Here is a 14,405-nt window from a genome sequence, read left to right on the forward strand (position 1 = left end):
CAGGAAACCAATTCAGTTTTTTGCATTTTCTAAACAATGATCCAGTAAGGATGGTTGACATGTTATATCCTCTATGCATGACAGATCATTTAAAATATAACTCAAGTCTAGGGGAGTCATATAAACATAGTTTTTTAAACTAAATTTAAAAATAGCCATAGTTCTAGGTTGGTTTATAGAGCTTAGACATGATTATAATTTTTTTTTAATTGTTTGCCTGAAGAGTGGCCATCATAAATGACAGAATGTAAGAGTTTGGAAATTTCATAGTGCAGTATACCAGCAATCCTTTCTCTTTCAACATTTACAATGTGTGTTCCATAGTAAGGATATGCATTTGTTTGAAACAAATGAGCAAAACATAATGAATGAGCCCATATTTGTTTCATTCATGGTCCCCTGAAACAAATAAAGGAGTCCCATGAATAAAATAAATAATCTTCATCTCATTTGTTTGTTTCCTATTCATTTCTATGGCCCATTGACGTTTATGTCTCTGTTTTAAGTAAATAAACAGGTGCACGTAACTTAGCAAGCATCTTAAAGCTAAGGCAAGGGGATTAGCCAGAGGATCAAGTGAGGCTGGTTTCTTTCCAGTCCAAAGTCTGAGCATGTGCAAAAAGCTCTGTATTTCATCTCTAGCCCTTGGCAGAGAAGGATATGCTACTACAAGCTCTCAAAGAGTTTTAAAAAAATCTTATAAACTTTTTGATTTTACACTGATAAAAGGCTGCTTTTACTCTTTTCTATGCTGCAATGGTCTTACACACTCACTGTGCCAGAAACAGAGGCAGTTCACTTCCCCTTAACTGAGAAAATACTTTTTAGCTGCAAAATGTATTTATTTAATTTATTTGTAAAATTTATATTCTGCTGATCCACCAATCTCAGCGAATTACAACAAACATACATATTCAGCAATAACACAATCCACTGAAACAATCAAAATCACATCAGTACTGCACACTTTAAATATTACAACCCAAAAGAGAAAGAAAGAATGAAGGAAAGAAGAAACCCTGGTGAAATTATGCTGGACCTTCAGAGAAAGCTAAGGTGAAAAAATATAATTTGACAAGCTTTCTAAAATGCAGCAAATCTGATTCAGGTCTTAGCTCCTCAGGAAGATTGCTCCATAAAGTAGGGCTTGCTACATGGAAAATCTGTTTCCTGGATTCTGTGAGGCATACCTGGTTTAAAGATGGAATCTCCAGTAGGTCTTGTGAGGAACAGTGAAGGCCACGTGTCAGTTAATATTCCCAAATTGTTGTAGCCAAAAAAGAGGGAGCACGTTCATGGGGGGCCTTAAAAACCCATATCAGTGTTTTAAACTTCACATGCCAGCTGACAGGCAGCCAGTGTAGAGTCGCCATAACTGGAGAAATATGGTTGCACAGCGGAGTACCAGTAATAAGCTGGGCTGTAGAATTTTGAATCAGCTGGAGAACTTGCAGGTAGGAATTGGTAAGATGCCAAAACAAAACACTTTGGTAATCCAATTTATTTATTTATTTATTTATTTATTTATTTATAGATTTTTTTTTTATACCGGGGTACGTAAATAACATCACCTCGGTTTACATTCAAACAGTAATTCAGCATTGCACTTTACAATATAACATGGTAACTGAACGAATACAATATAGTATATAACTTTGTATTAATAGAATATAAGCAATATATGAGAGATTGTGGCAGTTAGGAAGAGTAGTTGAGGATTCAGATCATTGATAGTAGGCTTTTTTAAATAGCCAGGTTTTAAGGTTTTGTTTAAATTTTTTGTGACAGAGTTCCTGGCGAAATTCAGAGGGCATGGTGTTATCAATGATGATAACACATATTTATTATATGAAATTTGTTGTTTTTTTGACTAGTGATATTTTATATTGTTTTAGGTATAAGATTGTTTTATTTTAAATGATTGTTTTATTTGCTATTGCTATTTTAGATTGTTTTATGGATGATATGGTTTTTTGAAATGATTGTAAACCAATGTGAAGGTTAAGTCTATACATCAGTATAGAAAAAATTGGTAAATAAAATAAAGAAATAAAGAAGAGACTGTGTAACTACAAAATTCAGAATAATTGAGTAATGGCTTTAAAGGATGTAATAAATGGAGCTTATAAGAGGATGACTGCACTAGCTTGTCAATATGCAAATGCATAGATAAGGAAGAATCAGTAACAACCTCTAGATTATATGCCCTCAGTTGGAGTGGGATGGTGTGTACGTCAAAACAAAAATGTGGAGGAAATTCCCCTGGCAAGCCCCAGGTTAACAACATAATGTCTGTCTTCATGTAGATAGTTTTTCCAATGCCATAGTGTAAGAGGAAATTGGAACCCCCCCCTGCATATTGTCCACATAGAGTTTAAATGAGACATCCAGCTCAGAAAGAACAGCACAAAGCGAGGCAAGATTAAAAGAGTCCCCAGCGGGACCCCAGTGGTAAGGGGACCCTACCTAGAAGAGGCATCTCCAATCATCACATGATATTGCCGCTGAGAGATAAAAGATGAGAACCAAAGGAGTACTTTAGACCAAATATCTAATGCTTCAAATGGTTAAGCAATAGCTTGTGATTGAGAGTGTCGAAAGCTGACGATATGTCTAACAAAATAAGAACGTATTTTGTACCAGAGTCAAAACCACGGAGAATCTCATCATAGCTAGAATGCAGTAACGACTCTTTGCTATGACGTGGGTGAAACCCAGATTGTGAACTGTTGAGAAAGCTGTTGAGAATGGCAGGAATGGAATGCAGCTCAAGGCAGAAGCAACTGAAATTTGGACAGCAGGTGCCACCACCACTTATTGCTTTCCCTCTTACTTTGGAGCAGAGAGAAAAGGTGGGAGAGCCATTCAACTCTGGCATTAGCAGGGCAGGAATAGCAGAAATGCAATGCCCAAAACCAACAGCATGCTTCTTTTTAGTTACTGTTTCTGAGGCAGTGAAGGCAGCATTATAACTAACTGATTCTGAGAAAGAATCTTATCTGGTATTCCCTGAATCAGAAAATATTGAAGAGTTAGTAGTCTAGGAGAATTTGGGAAGTATAGTCTGTAGCATCTTAGATTCCAGTGAGGTGGTGGGAGAGAGAGATGATAATAATGATGTCCCTGGGGCCTTCCCTGAAATGTGTTAAAATAACATGGCTAAATGTTTTCAAAGTCGGCCAGGTTATTTTATTTGCATTGAATTGCCTATGCATTAGCTGCTTTGCATACATTAGAAAATTGTATGCATGCAAATGCATACAAAGCACCCAGTTTCTTAGAGGGAGAAAATGTTTTTAAAAAATCATGCAATATCATGTGATATCACACAATATAGCTGCAATATGGCAAAAATATGCATTAACCACTGTTTATCACGTGTTATAAGCATAATGCAGCTTAGTAAACCTAGGCCTTAGATGGACAAAATTTAAAATCAGCCGGTTCACTTTTCTTCTCCCCAAAACACCCCCTGAATGCCTCTTTTATATCCATCCAGATTTTAGCCAGTTAATGCACATCTGACTAAAATCTAGCTGGATAAGTGACTGAATATGGCAAACTTGCCATTTAGATGGATAACTTCTGAGTTAGCCATCTAAATGGCTTTTGAATATTGACCACGTGTATTCTGTGACTGTTCAATCCCCACTCCTTCTCCCTTTCAATGCTCAGTCATTTCTCTACTTCCTCACTTGATCCACCCTTCCCTCAGTGCACTCCTCACCAAGCTTCAGTCACCTCCATCACTGCCTTCAATAGAGAGCCCCTTCAAGCTCAGTTTCACCTCCTCAGACCTCTTCAGCCTTATTTGTGCCCTCCACAGTCTCAATTACTCCATCTTAGATGCTTATTATCTTATTTCTGCAGAATGGGTTGACAGACTCTCACCAACCTCAATTCACCCTCTCTTAGCCTCAGCAGCCCTCAACTTCAATTTTGCTCTGTTTATGTGTGAAGCTTCCTTTCAGCCATTTGAAGAGAAACAAAACTGGGGCTCTGACCACCTGCAAGCAGTATGGTTGTCTGGTTTCCTGGCAACTGGCTCTAAAGTTGACTGCTTGGTGAGAGACTTTAAAGCCTTGACTTTCAAAGTGACTTATGCACATAAAACCCTGTTTTATGCACACAACTCGTGTTTTGAAAATCAGTTATTTCAATCATTTTGCACATACTTTTACCCACACTGGTTAGATGCATCTTCTGGGGGGGGGGGGGGTGCGGTTGGGTTGGGGAAAACATTTACTTGCATACTTTCAATTTTCAGAAGTGTTTGCATCAATGTAAATGCAGAGAGTTGCTGTGTGTGAGCATACAACCGTACCAGTTCAACCCAGGAAGTCCATAAGACTGCTTTGAAAATTCAGACCAAAGCCTGTGGCTAAAAGGTATCTTCAAACTTTAGCCCTGCACGGGCTGCCATAAAATTATTCTCTATGACACTAGACTCTTTATGGGAGCGTGACAAGCATGCACTGAATTTTACAACACAGAATTCAAAATTAGTCAGCTTATAATCAATATAAAAGTTTGGTCTTCTAACCAACTAAGCAACAACACAGTTTCTCTGGTAAATGGTTTAGCTAAAGCATTATCTATAAGTTAGCGATAACATCAGAATCTGAGATGGTCAAGTCTCCATGTGACATGATTGCTAGGCGATATAACATTTTTTTCCTTTCCATCACTGTTCAAAATGCAAGACCACAGCATCTTCTACCAGAAAAATATTACTACGAAAGTGCAACAGATTTTATTATCCCATTTTCAATACGTTTTATAATTAATAGTGCAATTACTCAGCGCTTTGTTCTGAGAATTTGATAATAAAAAAATGAAACACACTGTACCTTCTGTCAAACAAAATTTCCCCAGGGATTACATGAGTGCTGTCCTTGCCTATGAGAAACTTGATTCGGTCATAGAAGAGCTTTGCTGGCTGCTGAGAGAAAGGAGGGTGACTCTGTTGAATGAGGTCCAGTGGGTCAGGTGAACCTTGACAGAGAGGACTTGAGAAGCAATTGGCTTGTTGACAACAGTCCGGATCTACACAATCTGCCAGGCCATCTGAAAATGAATAATGTTCAATAATGTACTCATGGAAAAATTTCAGGGAAAAAAATTTATGTTCAGACCAGAGAGCAGTAATAATGCTTTATTGACTAATGAGAAGACAGGATATGATAACTGACTAGTCTAAGTACGATATACTGCATTCTAATAGCTGCTCCATTAGGTAATGGCTCTTAACCTTTTCTTTGGGTCATGTAAACTTAATAACATAATAAATCTGACATTAAAAAAAAAACTTTTCCTGCAAAGATAATTGTTAAACGAAGGAAATCGAAGAAAAAGAATCATGCTCTTTTGCATTCAGTTCATGGATCCCCATGAAGCCCATCCATGGATGCCAGGTTAGGAATGCCTGAACCAGAGAAAGTAAATGTATTTACTTTAGCAAACAACATAAGCCAAGAAAAAGTCTCTTCCCTTTGTCAGGGCCGATGCTTCCATTAGGAAGACAAGGTAGTCGCTACAAGCGCCAAGATTTTGGGGGCAGCAAAATCTCACCAGCGCAAGGCCTGGAGGGGGAGAGCAACTTCTGCCAAAGAAGAGAGTGCTGAGCTGGAGCTGCCACCAGTAGATAAGTTGGGGGTGCCGGGTACAGGAACGAAGTTTTGCCTAGGGTGCCAAATACTTTTGCACCAGCTCTACCCTTTGCAAAGATCAGATATTTTGAAGTTCAGAGCATACATTTTTTGTTTGGTTGCCACGCTAAGGTATTTGCAATGTGCCATAGCATTCTGTTTCTGACAGGAAATAGCAACATACAGTATTTTACTTAACAATCTATTCAATTGGGAAATTATACAGTGAATAATTAGTGAATTAAACGGTGAGTTGACAATCATACTGCTAAATTATCTGGTCGCTAACCTGTACACTGGCATTTGTGAGTATCAAACTGTCAATATCATGCAAATCTGACTGCACGTATGCACACACACACATACACTCACCCCTCATTCTCTTTAACAGATCTAGCAAATATACAGACTGCACATTTACTGGTGCCTCAGAATATCTCTTGGCTCACATAAATGAAAACCAGCAATGCTTTAATAAGTATATACAGTAGTATCTGAGCTCCTCTGGCTTCCCGCAAATTACTTCCTTATTTTACAACAATACTGAGCCGACCACAGGAAAGCAGTTACCGTAGAATGTGTCTGGAAGGGACTCCCAGTGCTGAATTAGAAGACAAAGCTCCATAGTAACCATTTTATAAGACCTTTTCCATTACACGTCCACAACCTTTGCTCATGTAACGTTCGCCAAATGCATATACATCACAGTCAGAGAACAACAATACAGGGTAATAAAATGTCCATTGGGGGAATCACTAGAATAAAGGGTCAAAGAAAACTAATCTAGTTGATTTCTTTTATCATTAAGCTGGTTTTTACTCTATCCATTTCCCCTCACGCTCATTCTCTTCTACTTTTTAATTAATACTTGGACTTTTCATCTTCTGCGAACCGGACATGTGACATCTCAAGGGATAGCCTTCAGCAAAAACATATTGTCAAATTTATCTTCCTAGAATTTGTATTTACAGGAAAATCCAGCCTTTATTGGGAATACACTGACAGGGGTGGCCAACTCTAGTCCTTGAGAGCCACAACAGAGCTGATTTTTCAGGATATCCACAATGAATATACATGAGACAGATTAGATTTCAATAGAGGCTGTGCATGCAAATTCACCTCATCATATTCTATTGGGTTTGAGGTATAGTGTGGACTCTTAGTCGCTGTGGAGATGACTCCTCCCATGGGGAAGGGCCCCGTGGGGAACCACAGTGATAGGATAGACTCAGAGAGCAGACACTGGAGATGAAAAGCTTTATTGTACTGCTGTAGATAGCTGGTAATAAGGCAGGAAGAGATGGCACTGAAGTCCAGCAAGGTGCCAATACATTCAGACAGCCTCAGTTGGAAAGTCTCACCCAGATGTACAAGGTTGGTAGTGTTCCGCAGAGTGGGATAAGCTGAACCTGGTGGGTGGAAATGGAAAGCTGGATCATAGAGATACTCACTGAAGAGTACTGCAGGAATCCTCCTGGTAGTTGGTGATGCTGGGACCAGAGGTCCATGATGCAGGATACTTCTGAGCTAGATAGGCCCTCGAGGAGAGAGTACCCGGAAGCACAGATGATCCTGAAATAGAAGAAAGACCCCCGAGGAGTGGTTGTCTTAGTAGAAGAAAGTCCCGAAGGGAAGTTGGAAGAGAAAGGCCCCCGAGGAGCAGTTGCCCAGAGCTTCTTCAGGAGCAAAATACCCCAGAGGGTAGCGAGGAGTCTAAGCGTGCAGCTTAGAAGCGGTCAGAGTAGCTAAACCGAAGTCTTTGCTAACTCGTTCGTTATGAGCAGAACGGAGGCTTAAATAGCAGGAGGTATTGACATCATGCGGTGGGGACGTCCCTGAGGTTCCTGCCATGACGTTTATATAAGTGTAGGCAGCATGCGTGCGCCCTAGGAGGCCACGGAAAGGAGCATAGCGGACGGGGACGCCCATGCTGAGTTGGAGACGCCGAGGATTTCGGCACTCGGCCCCAGAGGCAGCCATCTTACCCATGGAGGTGGAGAAAGGCAAAAAAGAGGTGATGCAGAGCGGTCGCAGCCATCTGCGACCGAAGGACGCAACATATTCCTTATGGATATCTTGAAAACCTAGCCTGTTTGTGGCTCTTGAGGACCAAAGTTGGTCACCCCTGCAGCATGTTATATATGAGATTTTAGGGACAATCATTCATTCAAAGACAGGACTGCAGTCAAGTTTTGTTTTGGACATTAAGGGGGTAATTTTGTAACACTGTACATAAATTAGAATGCAAAATGCACTCAAGTTGCACCAGTTTTCCAAGTGGACTTATGTGAAAAAGTCAATTGAAAATACCCGCACTCATTTATACCTGCTACAACATCCGCACAAATTTGTCAGCAAATTTTATGCTCAGACTTTTTAAAATAAAAAATGGGATGGTAATTTTCAAACTGGTGTGTGGGCACACTTTGTCACATGTATGCTGGCATGCACCTAGATACATGGCAATTTTATAACGTGCACGCACATATGTGCAAAAGTTCTAATATAGCTTGGGAGTGTTAACGTGTGCACAATTTTAAGTGCAATGCACCCAGGCACATAAATCAGATTTATACAGGGTAAGTCAGGGTATTTTAAAACTGGCGCACGTCCATGCAATGACCAGTTTCATCAGTTCATCCACCAGTTCACCCAGTGTTTAGTTAGGTCCTCCAAACCCCCTGGTTTAATAGCCTGCACTCTCCCTAGTTACCCTAGACCCTTTAAACCCCTCTGAAATGGTTGCTTTTTTGTTGTTGTTTTTTACAGTTATACCTCCCTCCATAGCAGAAGTAAAGTTACGTGGCAGAGGACCTGGGCGCACTCCGAGGAGCATAAGTATTTATGCAAACATTTCTTGGCCATGCCCCAAAATGCCCACGACCCATCCACACTAATCCACACCAGGCCCCTTTTTGAAATCGAATGAGATGTGCACGCAGCGGGAAATATGCATGCAGCTGGGTGGCTTTTTAAATTCGGTTTGTGCATTGCAAGTCCAACTTGTTCACACATCCTCACATTGATGTATGCACCAAGCTTTTAAAATCTACCTCTATATGCCTAAGTGAAAACCCTTCTCCAATCCCACCCCCAGGAATGCTTCTGCTCAGTCTGCGAAAGCTTATGCGTAAATAGGACATACATGTACATTTTTACCTGCAAGCAATTTCTGTATATAAGGCTGTTACGATTGGTGGTCCACAGGCTAGCCCTATGGACCGCCGTTCTCACCTCTAACCCTGCCCAGCAAGAGAAACTGCTATTCGTTGTGGTCAGAAACCATCACACGCCGCGGCTGAGATGCCGATGCTCAGCTCAGAGGTGCGTGTGCACCACTGGGCTAAATTTAAAGTGCCATGGCAGGAGAAGCCTGCGGCCCTATGTAATGACCTCACGAGCCTTGGGACTATACAAGTCCACTTCTGCTATTCCTCCTTGCCTAGGCAATAGGTCCACTGCTTTCCCGGTATAGTGAGGTGCCTAGATAGGATTATATACAGTGCTGGGGAAGAGCCGGCTATCGTGGTACATGTGGGCACCAATGACATAGGAAAATGTGGGAGAGAGGTTCTGGAAGCCAAATTTAGGATTCTGGGTAGGAAGCTGAAATCCAGAACCTTCAGGGTGGCATTCTCTGAAATGCTTCCTGTTCCACGAGCAGGTCACCAGAGGCAGGCAGAGCTCCAGAGTTTCAATGTGTGGATGACACGATGGTGCAGGGAAGCGGGATTCAGTTTTGTAAGGAACTGGGGAAACTTTTGGGGAAGGGGGAGACTTTTCCAAAAGGATGGGCTCCACCTTAACCAGGGTGGAACCAAGCTGCTGGCACTATCTTTCAAAAAGGAGATAGAGCAGCTTTTAAACTAGAACAAGGGGGAAAGCCGACAGTCACTCAGTAGTGCATGGTTCGGAGAAATGTATCCTTGAAGGATATTAATGAAACAGGAGAGTTAGGGCATCCCAACAGAGAGGTTCCAATAAAAGCAAACGTAATCCATGTGCCTATATGTAAAAAATCATCGAAGCTAATGATTTCTGAATTATCCCTAACAACTGAAAAGCAGGTTGTTAATACAAACAAAAAACACACTTTGAAAATGTCTGTAGGCCAATGCCAGAAGTCTAAGAAGTAAAATGGGAGAGTTAGAGTGTATAGCAGCAAATGATGAGATTGACAAAATTGGCATCACAGAGACTTGGTGAAATCAGGGAAGCTAACCAATTTGGCAGTGCAATAATAATGGGAGATTTCAATTACCCCAATATTGACTGGGTAAATGTAACATCAGGACTTGCTAGAGACAAAGTTCCTGGATGTAATAAATGACTGTTTCATGGAGGATTTAATTCTTATTGGAACACAGGATTCTGTGAGAGAGGTAACGGTGGTGGGGCCACTTGGCAACAGTGATCATAACAAGATCAAATTTAAACTAATAACTGGAAGGGGGACAATAAGTAAATCTGCAGCTCTAACACTAAACTTTCAAAAGGGAAACTGATAAAATGAGGAAAATAGTTAGAAAAAAACTGAAAGGTGCAGCTGCAAAGGTTAAAAGTGTTCAACAGGCATGGACATTGTTTAAAAATGCAATCCTAGAGGCGCAGCCCATATGTATTCCACACATTAAGAAAGGTGGAAGGAAGGCAAAACTATTACCGTCACGATTAAAAGGTGAGGTGAAAGAAGCTATTTTACTCAAAAATACATCCTTCAGAAATTGGAAGAAGGATCCATCTGAAGAAAATAGAATAAAACATCAGCATTGACAAGTTAAGTGTAAAACATTGATAAGACAGGCGAAGAGAGAATTTGAAATGAAGTTGGCCATAGAGGCAAAAACTCATAATAAAATCTTTTTAAAATATATCCGAAGCAAGAAACCTGTGAGGGAGTCGGTTGGACCATTAGATGCCCAAGGGGTTAAAGGGGCTCTTAGGGAAGATAAGGCCATTCCAGAAAAACTAAATGAATTCTTTGCTTCTGTGTTTACTAATGAGGATGTTGGGGAGATACCAGTTCCGGAGATGGTTTTCAGGGGTGATGAGTCAGATGAATTGAACGAAATCACTGTGAACCGGGAAGATGTAGTAGGCCAGATTGACAAACTGGCCTACTACATCTACTACTTCCTTCAGTACCCTAGGATGCATACCATCTGGACCGGATGGGATGCATCCTAGGGTACTGAAGGAACTCAAAAATGAAATTTCTGATCTATTAGTTAAAATTTGTAACCTATCATTAAAATCATCCATTGTACCTGAAGACTGGAGGGTGGCCAATGTAGCCCCAATATTTAAAAAAGGCTCAGGGGTGATCAGGGGCGGATTGAAGGAAAATAGTGGCCCGGGGGATTTTTCTCCATACTGGCCCATGGGTACCCAATTACATATACAGATGCCATTACAAATGGCAGATGAAATTTAATGTGGACAAGTGCAAGGTGTTGCATATAGGGAAAAATAACCCTTGCTGTAGTTACACGATGTTAGGTTCCATATTAGGAGCTACCACTCAGGAAAAAGATCTAGGCATCATAGTAGATAATACTTTAAAATCGTCGGCTCAGTGTGCTGCAGCAGTCAAAAAAGCAAATAGAATGTTAGGAATTATTAGGAAGGGAATGGTTAATAGAACGGAAAATGTCATAATGCCTCTGTATCGCTCCATGGTGAGACCGCACCTTGAATACTGTGTACAATTCTGGTCTCTGCATCTCACAAAAGATATAGTTGCGATGGAGAAAGTACAGAGAAGGGCAACCAAAATGATAAAGGGGATGGAACAGCTCCCCTATGAGGAAAGGCTGAAGAGGTTAGGGCTGTTCAGCTTGGAGAAGAGATGGCTGAGGGGGGATATGATAGAGGTCTTTAAGATCATGAGAGGTCTTGAACGAGTAGATGTGACTCGGTTATTTACACTTTTGAATAATAGAAGGACTAGGGGGCATTCCATGAAGTTAGCAAGTAACACATTTAAGACTAATGAGAAAAAAATCTTTTTTCACTCAACGCACAATAAAGCTCTGGAATTTTTTGCCAGAGGAGGTGGTTAGTGCAGTTAGTGTAGCTGGGTTCAAAAAAGGTTTGGATAAGTTCTTGGAGGAGAAGTCCATTAATGGCTATTAATTAATTATACTTAGGGAATAGCCACTGCTATTAATTGCATCAGTAGCATGGGTTCTTCTTAGTGTTTGGGTAATTGCCAGGTTCTTGTGGCCTGGTTTTGGCTTCTGTTGGAAACAGGATGCTGGGCTTGATGGACCCTTGGTCTGACCCAGCATGGCAATTTCTTATGTTCTTATACAATATAATTTACATATAAATGTACACACCCCTATATTTCGGCATGGTCCTCCCATATCAACACAGCACTATTTGCCAAAACTCAAAGAATAACAACCCCACCTATGAAAAAGAATACCACAAATATTATACCAGAATCTAAAATATCAATATACCTCCTATCAGGAAAACAGAACAGGCCAAGCTACTACGGATCCCTACAGAGAAACCACATGCTAAAAGAATGCTTCATCTCAGTCTTTGCATGCAGAACACAAACTCTCACCAAATCAGAATAAAGTCACATAAAGTATAAATAGAAATGTGCAGACAAAAACTAAACTGTAAAACATATCATGCCAGACTCTATACAGTGCAAGAATGGAAAAACAAAAATGTTACCATTCCTCATGAAACAATCAATAAAATCAAGATATATAAATCATGAATCATAATTATAAAATCATACTAATAAAATAATTTCAAAACAGCTGATGAATAGAATATCCAATAATTAAAGACTCAAGCAAATTTTGAAACCTTTACCAAACACCAATAAAATATTTCAAACAGCAGACACATCACATAGTACCCAATAATTAAAATGGTAGTCAATCAAGAAAAATGAACTTAAAAAGCCACTTCTACTTACCCTCTCCAGCAGTTCTCCTACTCCTTTCCCTTGCAGGCCACACCAGAAGCAGCAGTAGCTGCTGAAGCTGTCCTTATGGTCCTCTTCCTTAGGGACCACAACCAATCTCTTCTCTCTCTCTCTCACACACACACCCCAGTCATACCCTCAAGATCCAGTTTCTGTCTCTCACACACCAATCATTTTATTTATTTAAAAATGTTTATATACCGCTTTTACAATTCGGAGGAATTAATCAAAACGGTTCAAAGCCAAACATACATAATAAGTAAACTTAACAAATAAAAACAAATTAAAACTAACAATTAAAATAATGACACAATAAACATTCAAAACCTGCGGCTTTTGAACAATAAAATTACAAACGGAGTGAATGAACAGACTTCTTATGGGTGTTGTATGAATGAAAGAGATACTGCTGTTGTAATAGATGAATGAATGTTTATGTTATGAATTAGGAGATAAAGAGTATGCTTTCTGAAATAGATAAGTTTTAAGTGATTTTTTGAACTGTTGAGTAGAAGTAAGACGAAGATGATCTGGGAGTGAATTCCATAAAACAGGACCTGCTACTGAAAATGCTCTTTTTCTGGTTAATTCAAATTTTGCCAATTTGACGGTGAGAATATCTAATAAATTTTTTGAAAAAGATCTAAGATGTCTGGAGGGTTTATATATACGGAGATTTGTGCATAGCCAAGTAGAAGAGGTGTTATAGATAAGAGAGTGAATGATTGATAATACTTTGAATTGAATTCGATACTTGATCGGTAACCAATGAAGAGAAAGTAAGACTGGTGTAATATGAGTTCTACGTGAGGTACCTACAAGCAACCGAGCGGCATCTCCCCAACCAGTCTCTCTCTCTCTCTCTCTCTCACACACACACACACACACACACACACACACACAAGCACACACATACCAGTCATCTCCCTGATCAGTTTCACACATACACACGTCACCTCTCTGGCCAGTCTCTCTCAATCACACAATGCTCTCACTCCCTCTTACACACAGGATTTCAATTACACACATGCTCTCTCTATTTTACTTACACACAAGCTCTCAATCACACACATGTTCTATCTCACTTACAAACAGGCTCAATCACACACATGCCCTCTCTCACAGCCACAAGCCAGCCAAAAACATGCTCCATCTCTCTTGCACACACACACACTGACACACAGAAGCACCCTCCCTGTCTCACATACACATTACACTCTCACAGAAGCACCTTGCTTTCAGACTTGCAGCATTTTTCACTTTTACTAAAAGTGAAAGTGATGATCCCAACCATTAAATAAGAAAACCACATTCCTGTCAGAAGGCGAAATGATACCCTTCCTTCAGGTTCTGTCTTCCCAAGGGACAGCCACCCACACCATACAGCTTCTCTTGTTTTACGCTTTCAGGCAATAAAGCAAGTGACTTTCGTGAAACTATCAGTCATATGATTATTCATGTGGGAGATATGGAACCGAAAGACATCCTTAGTAGGGATGTGCAGAGCAAAAGTTTAAGTTCATATGTCCATATGTCCAAAGGGGGTCCCATTTGCGGTCAATATGGACATATACAGAATTCAATAAGTTGAGTCTATGTCCATATGTCGCCCATTAAAGTCAATGGGGGAAGGATTTCCAGCCTATTTTTGGCTGCAGAATTGGGGTTTTCTTATCAATTGGCCCAGGAGAGAGTTCCCTTTCCTTTGTGCAGGGAAGGACTCCCTGGAAAGGGTCCACCCCTAGAGTTGGGTGTACCCGGTGTTTACATTGGCGTCCAGTGAATATCGTTGGCGTCTAGTGAAT

At 40.3% G+C, this 14,405-nt stretch overlaps 1 protein-coding gene across 1 annotated transcript in view; it reads right to left on the minus strand.

Annotated features, from left to right (window-relative positions):
• LOC115094738 (teneurin-1-like) overlaps positions 1–14,405 on the minus strand; it is a 337,344-nt gene that overhangs the window by 150,966 nt on the left and 171,973 nt on the right. The window contains exon 10 of the mRNA XM_029607996.1: positions 4,851–5,067. Coding sequence (XP_029463856.1) covers positions 4,851–5,067 — 217 coding nt within the window. The remainder of the gene's footprint in view (positions 1–4,850; positions 5,068–14,405) is intronic.

This window comes from Rhinatrema bivittatum, chromosome 6 (genome assembly GCF_901001135.1).
Source record: "Rhinatrema bivittatum chromosome 6, aRhiBiv1.1, whole genome shotgun sequence".
Taxonomy (NCBI): domain Eukaryota; kingdom Metazoa; phylum Chordata; class Amphibia; order Gymnophiona; family Rhinatrematidae; genus Rhinatrema; species Rhinatrema bivittatum.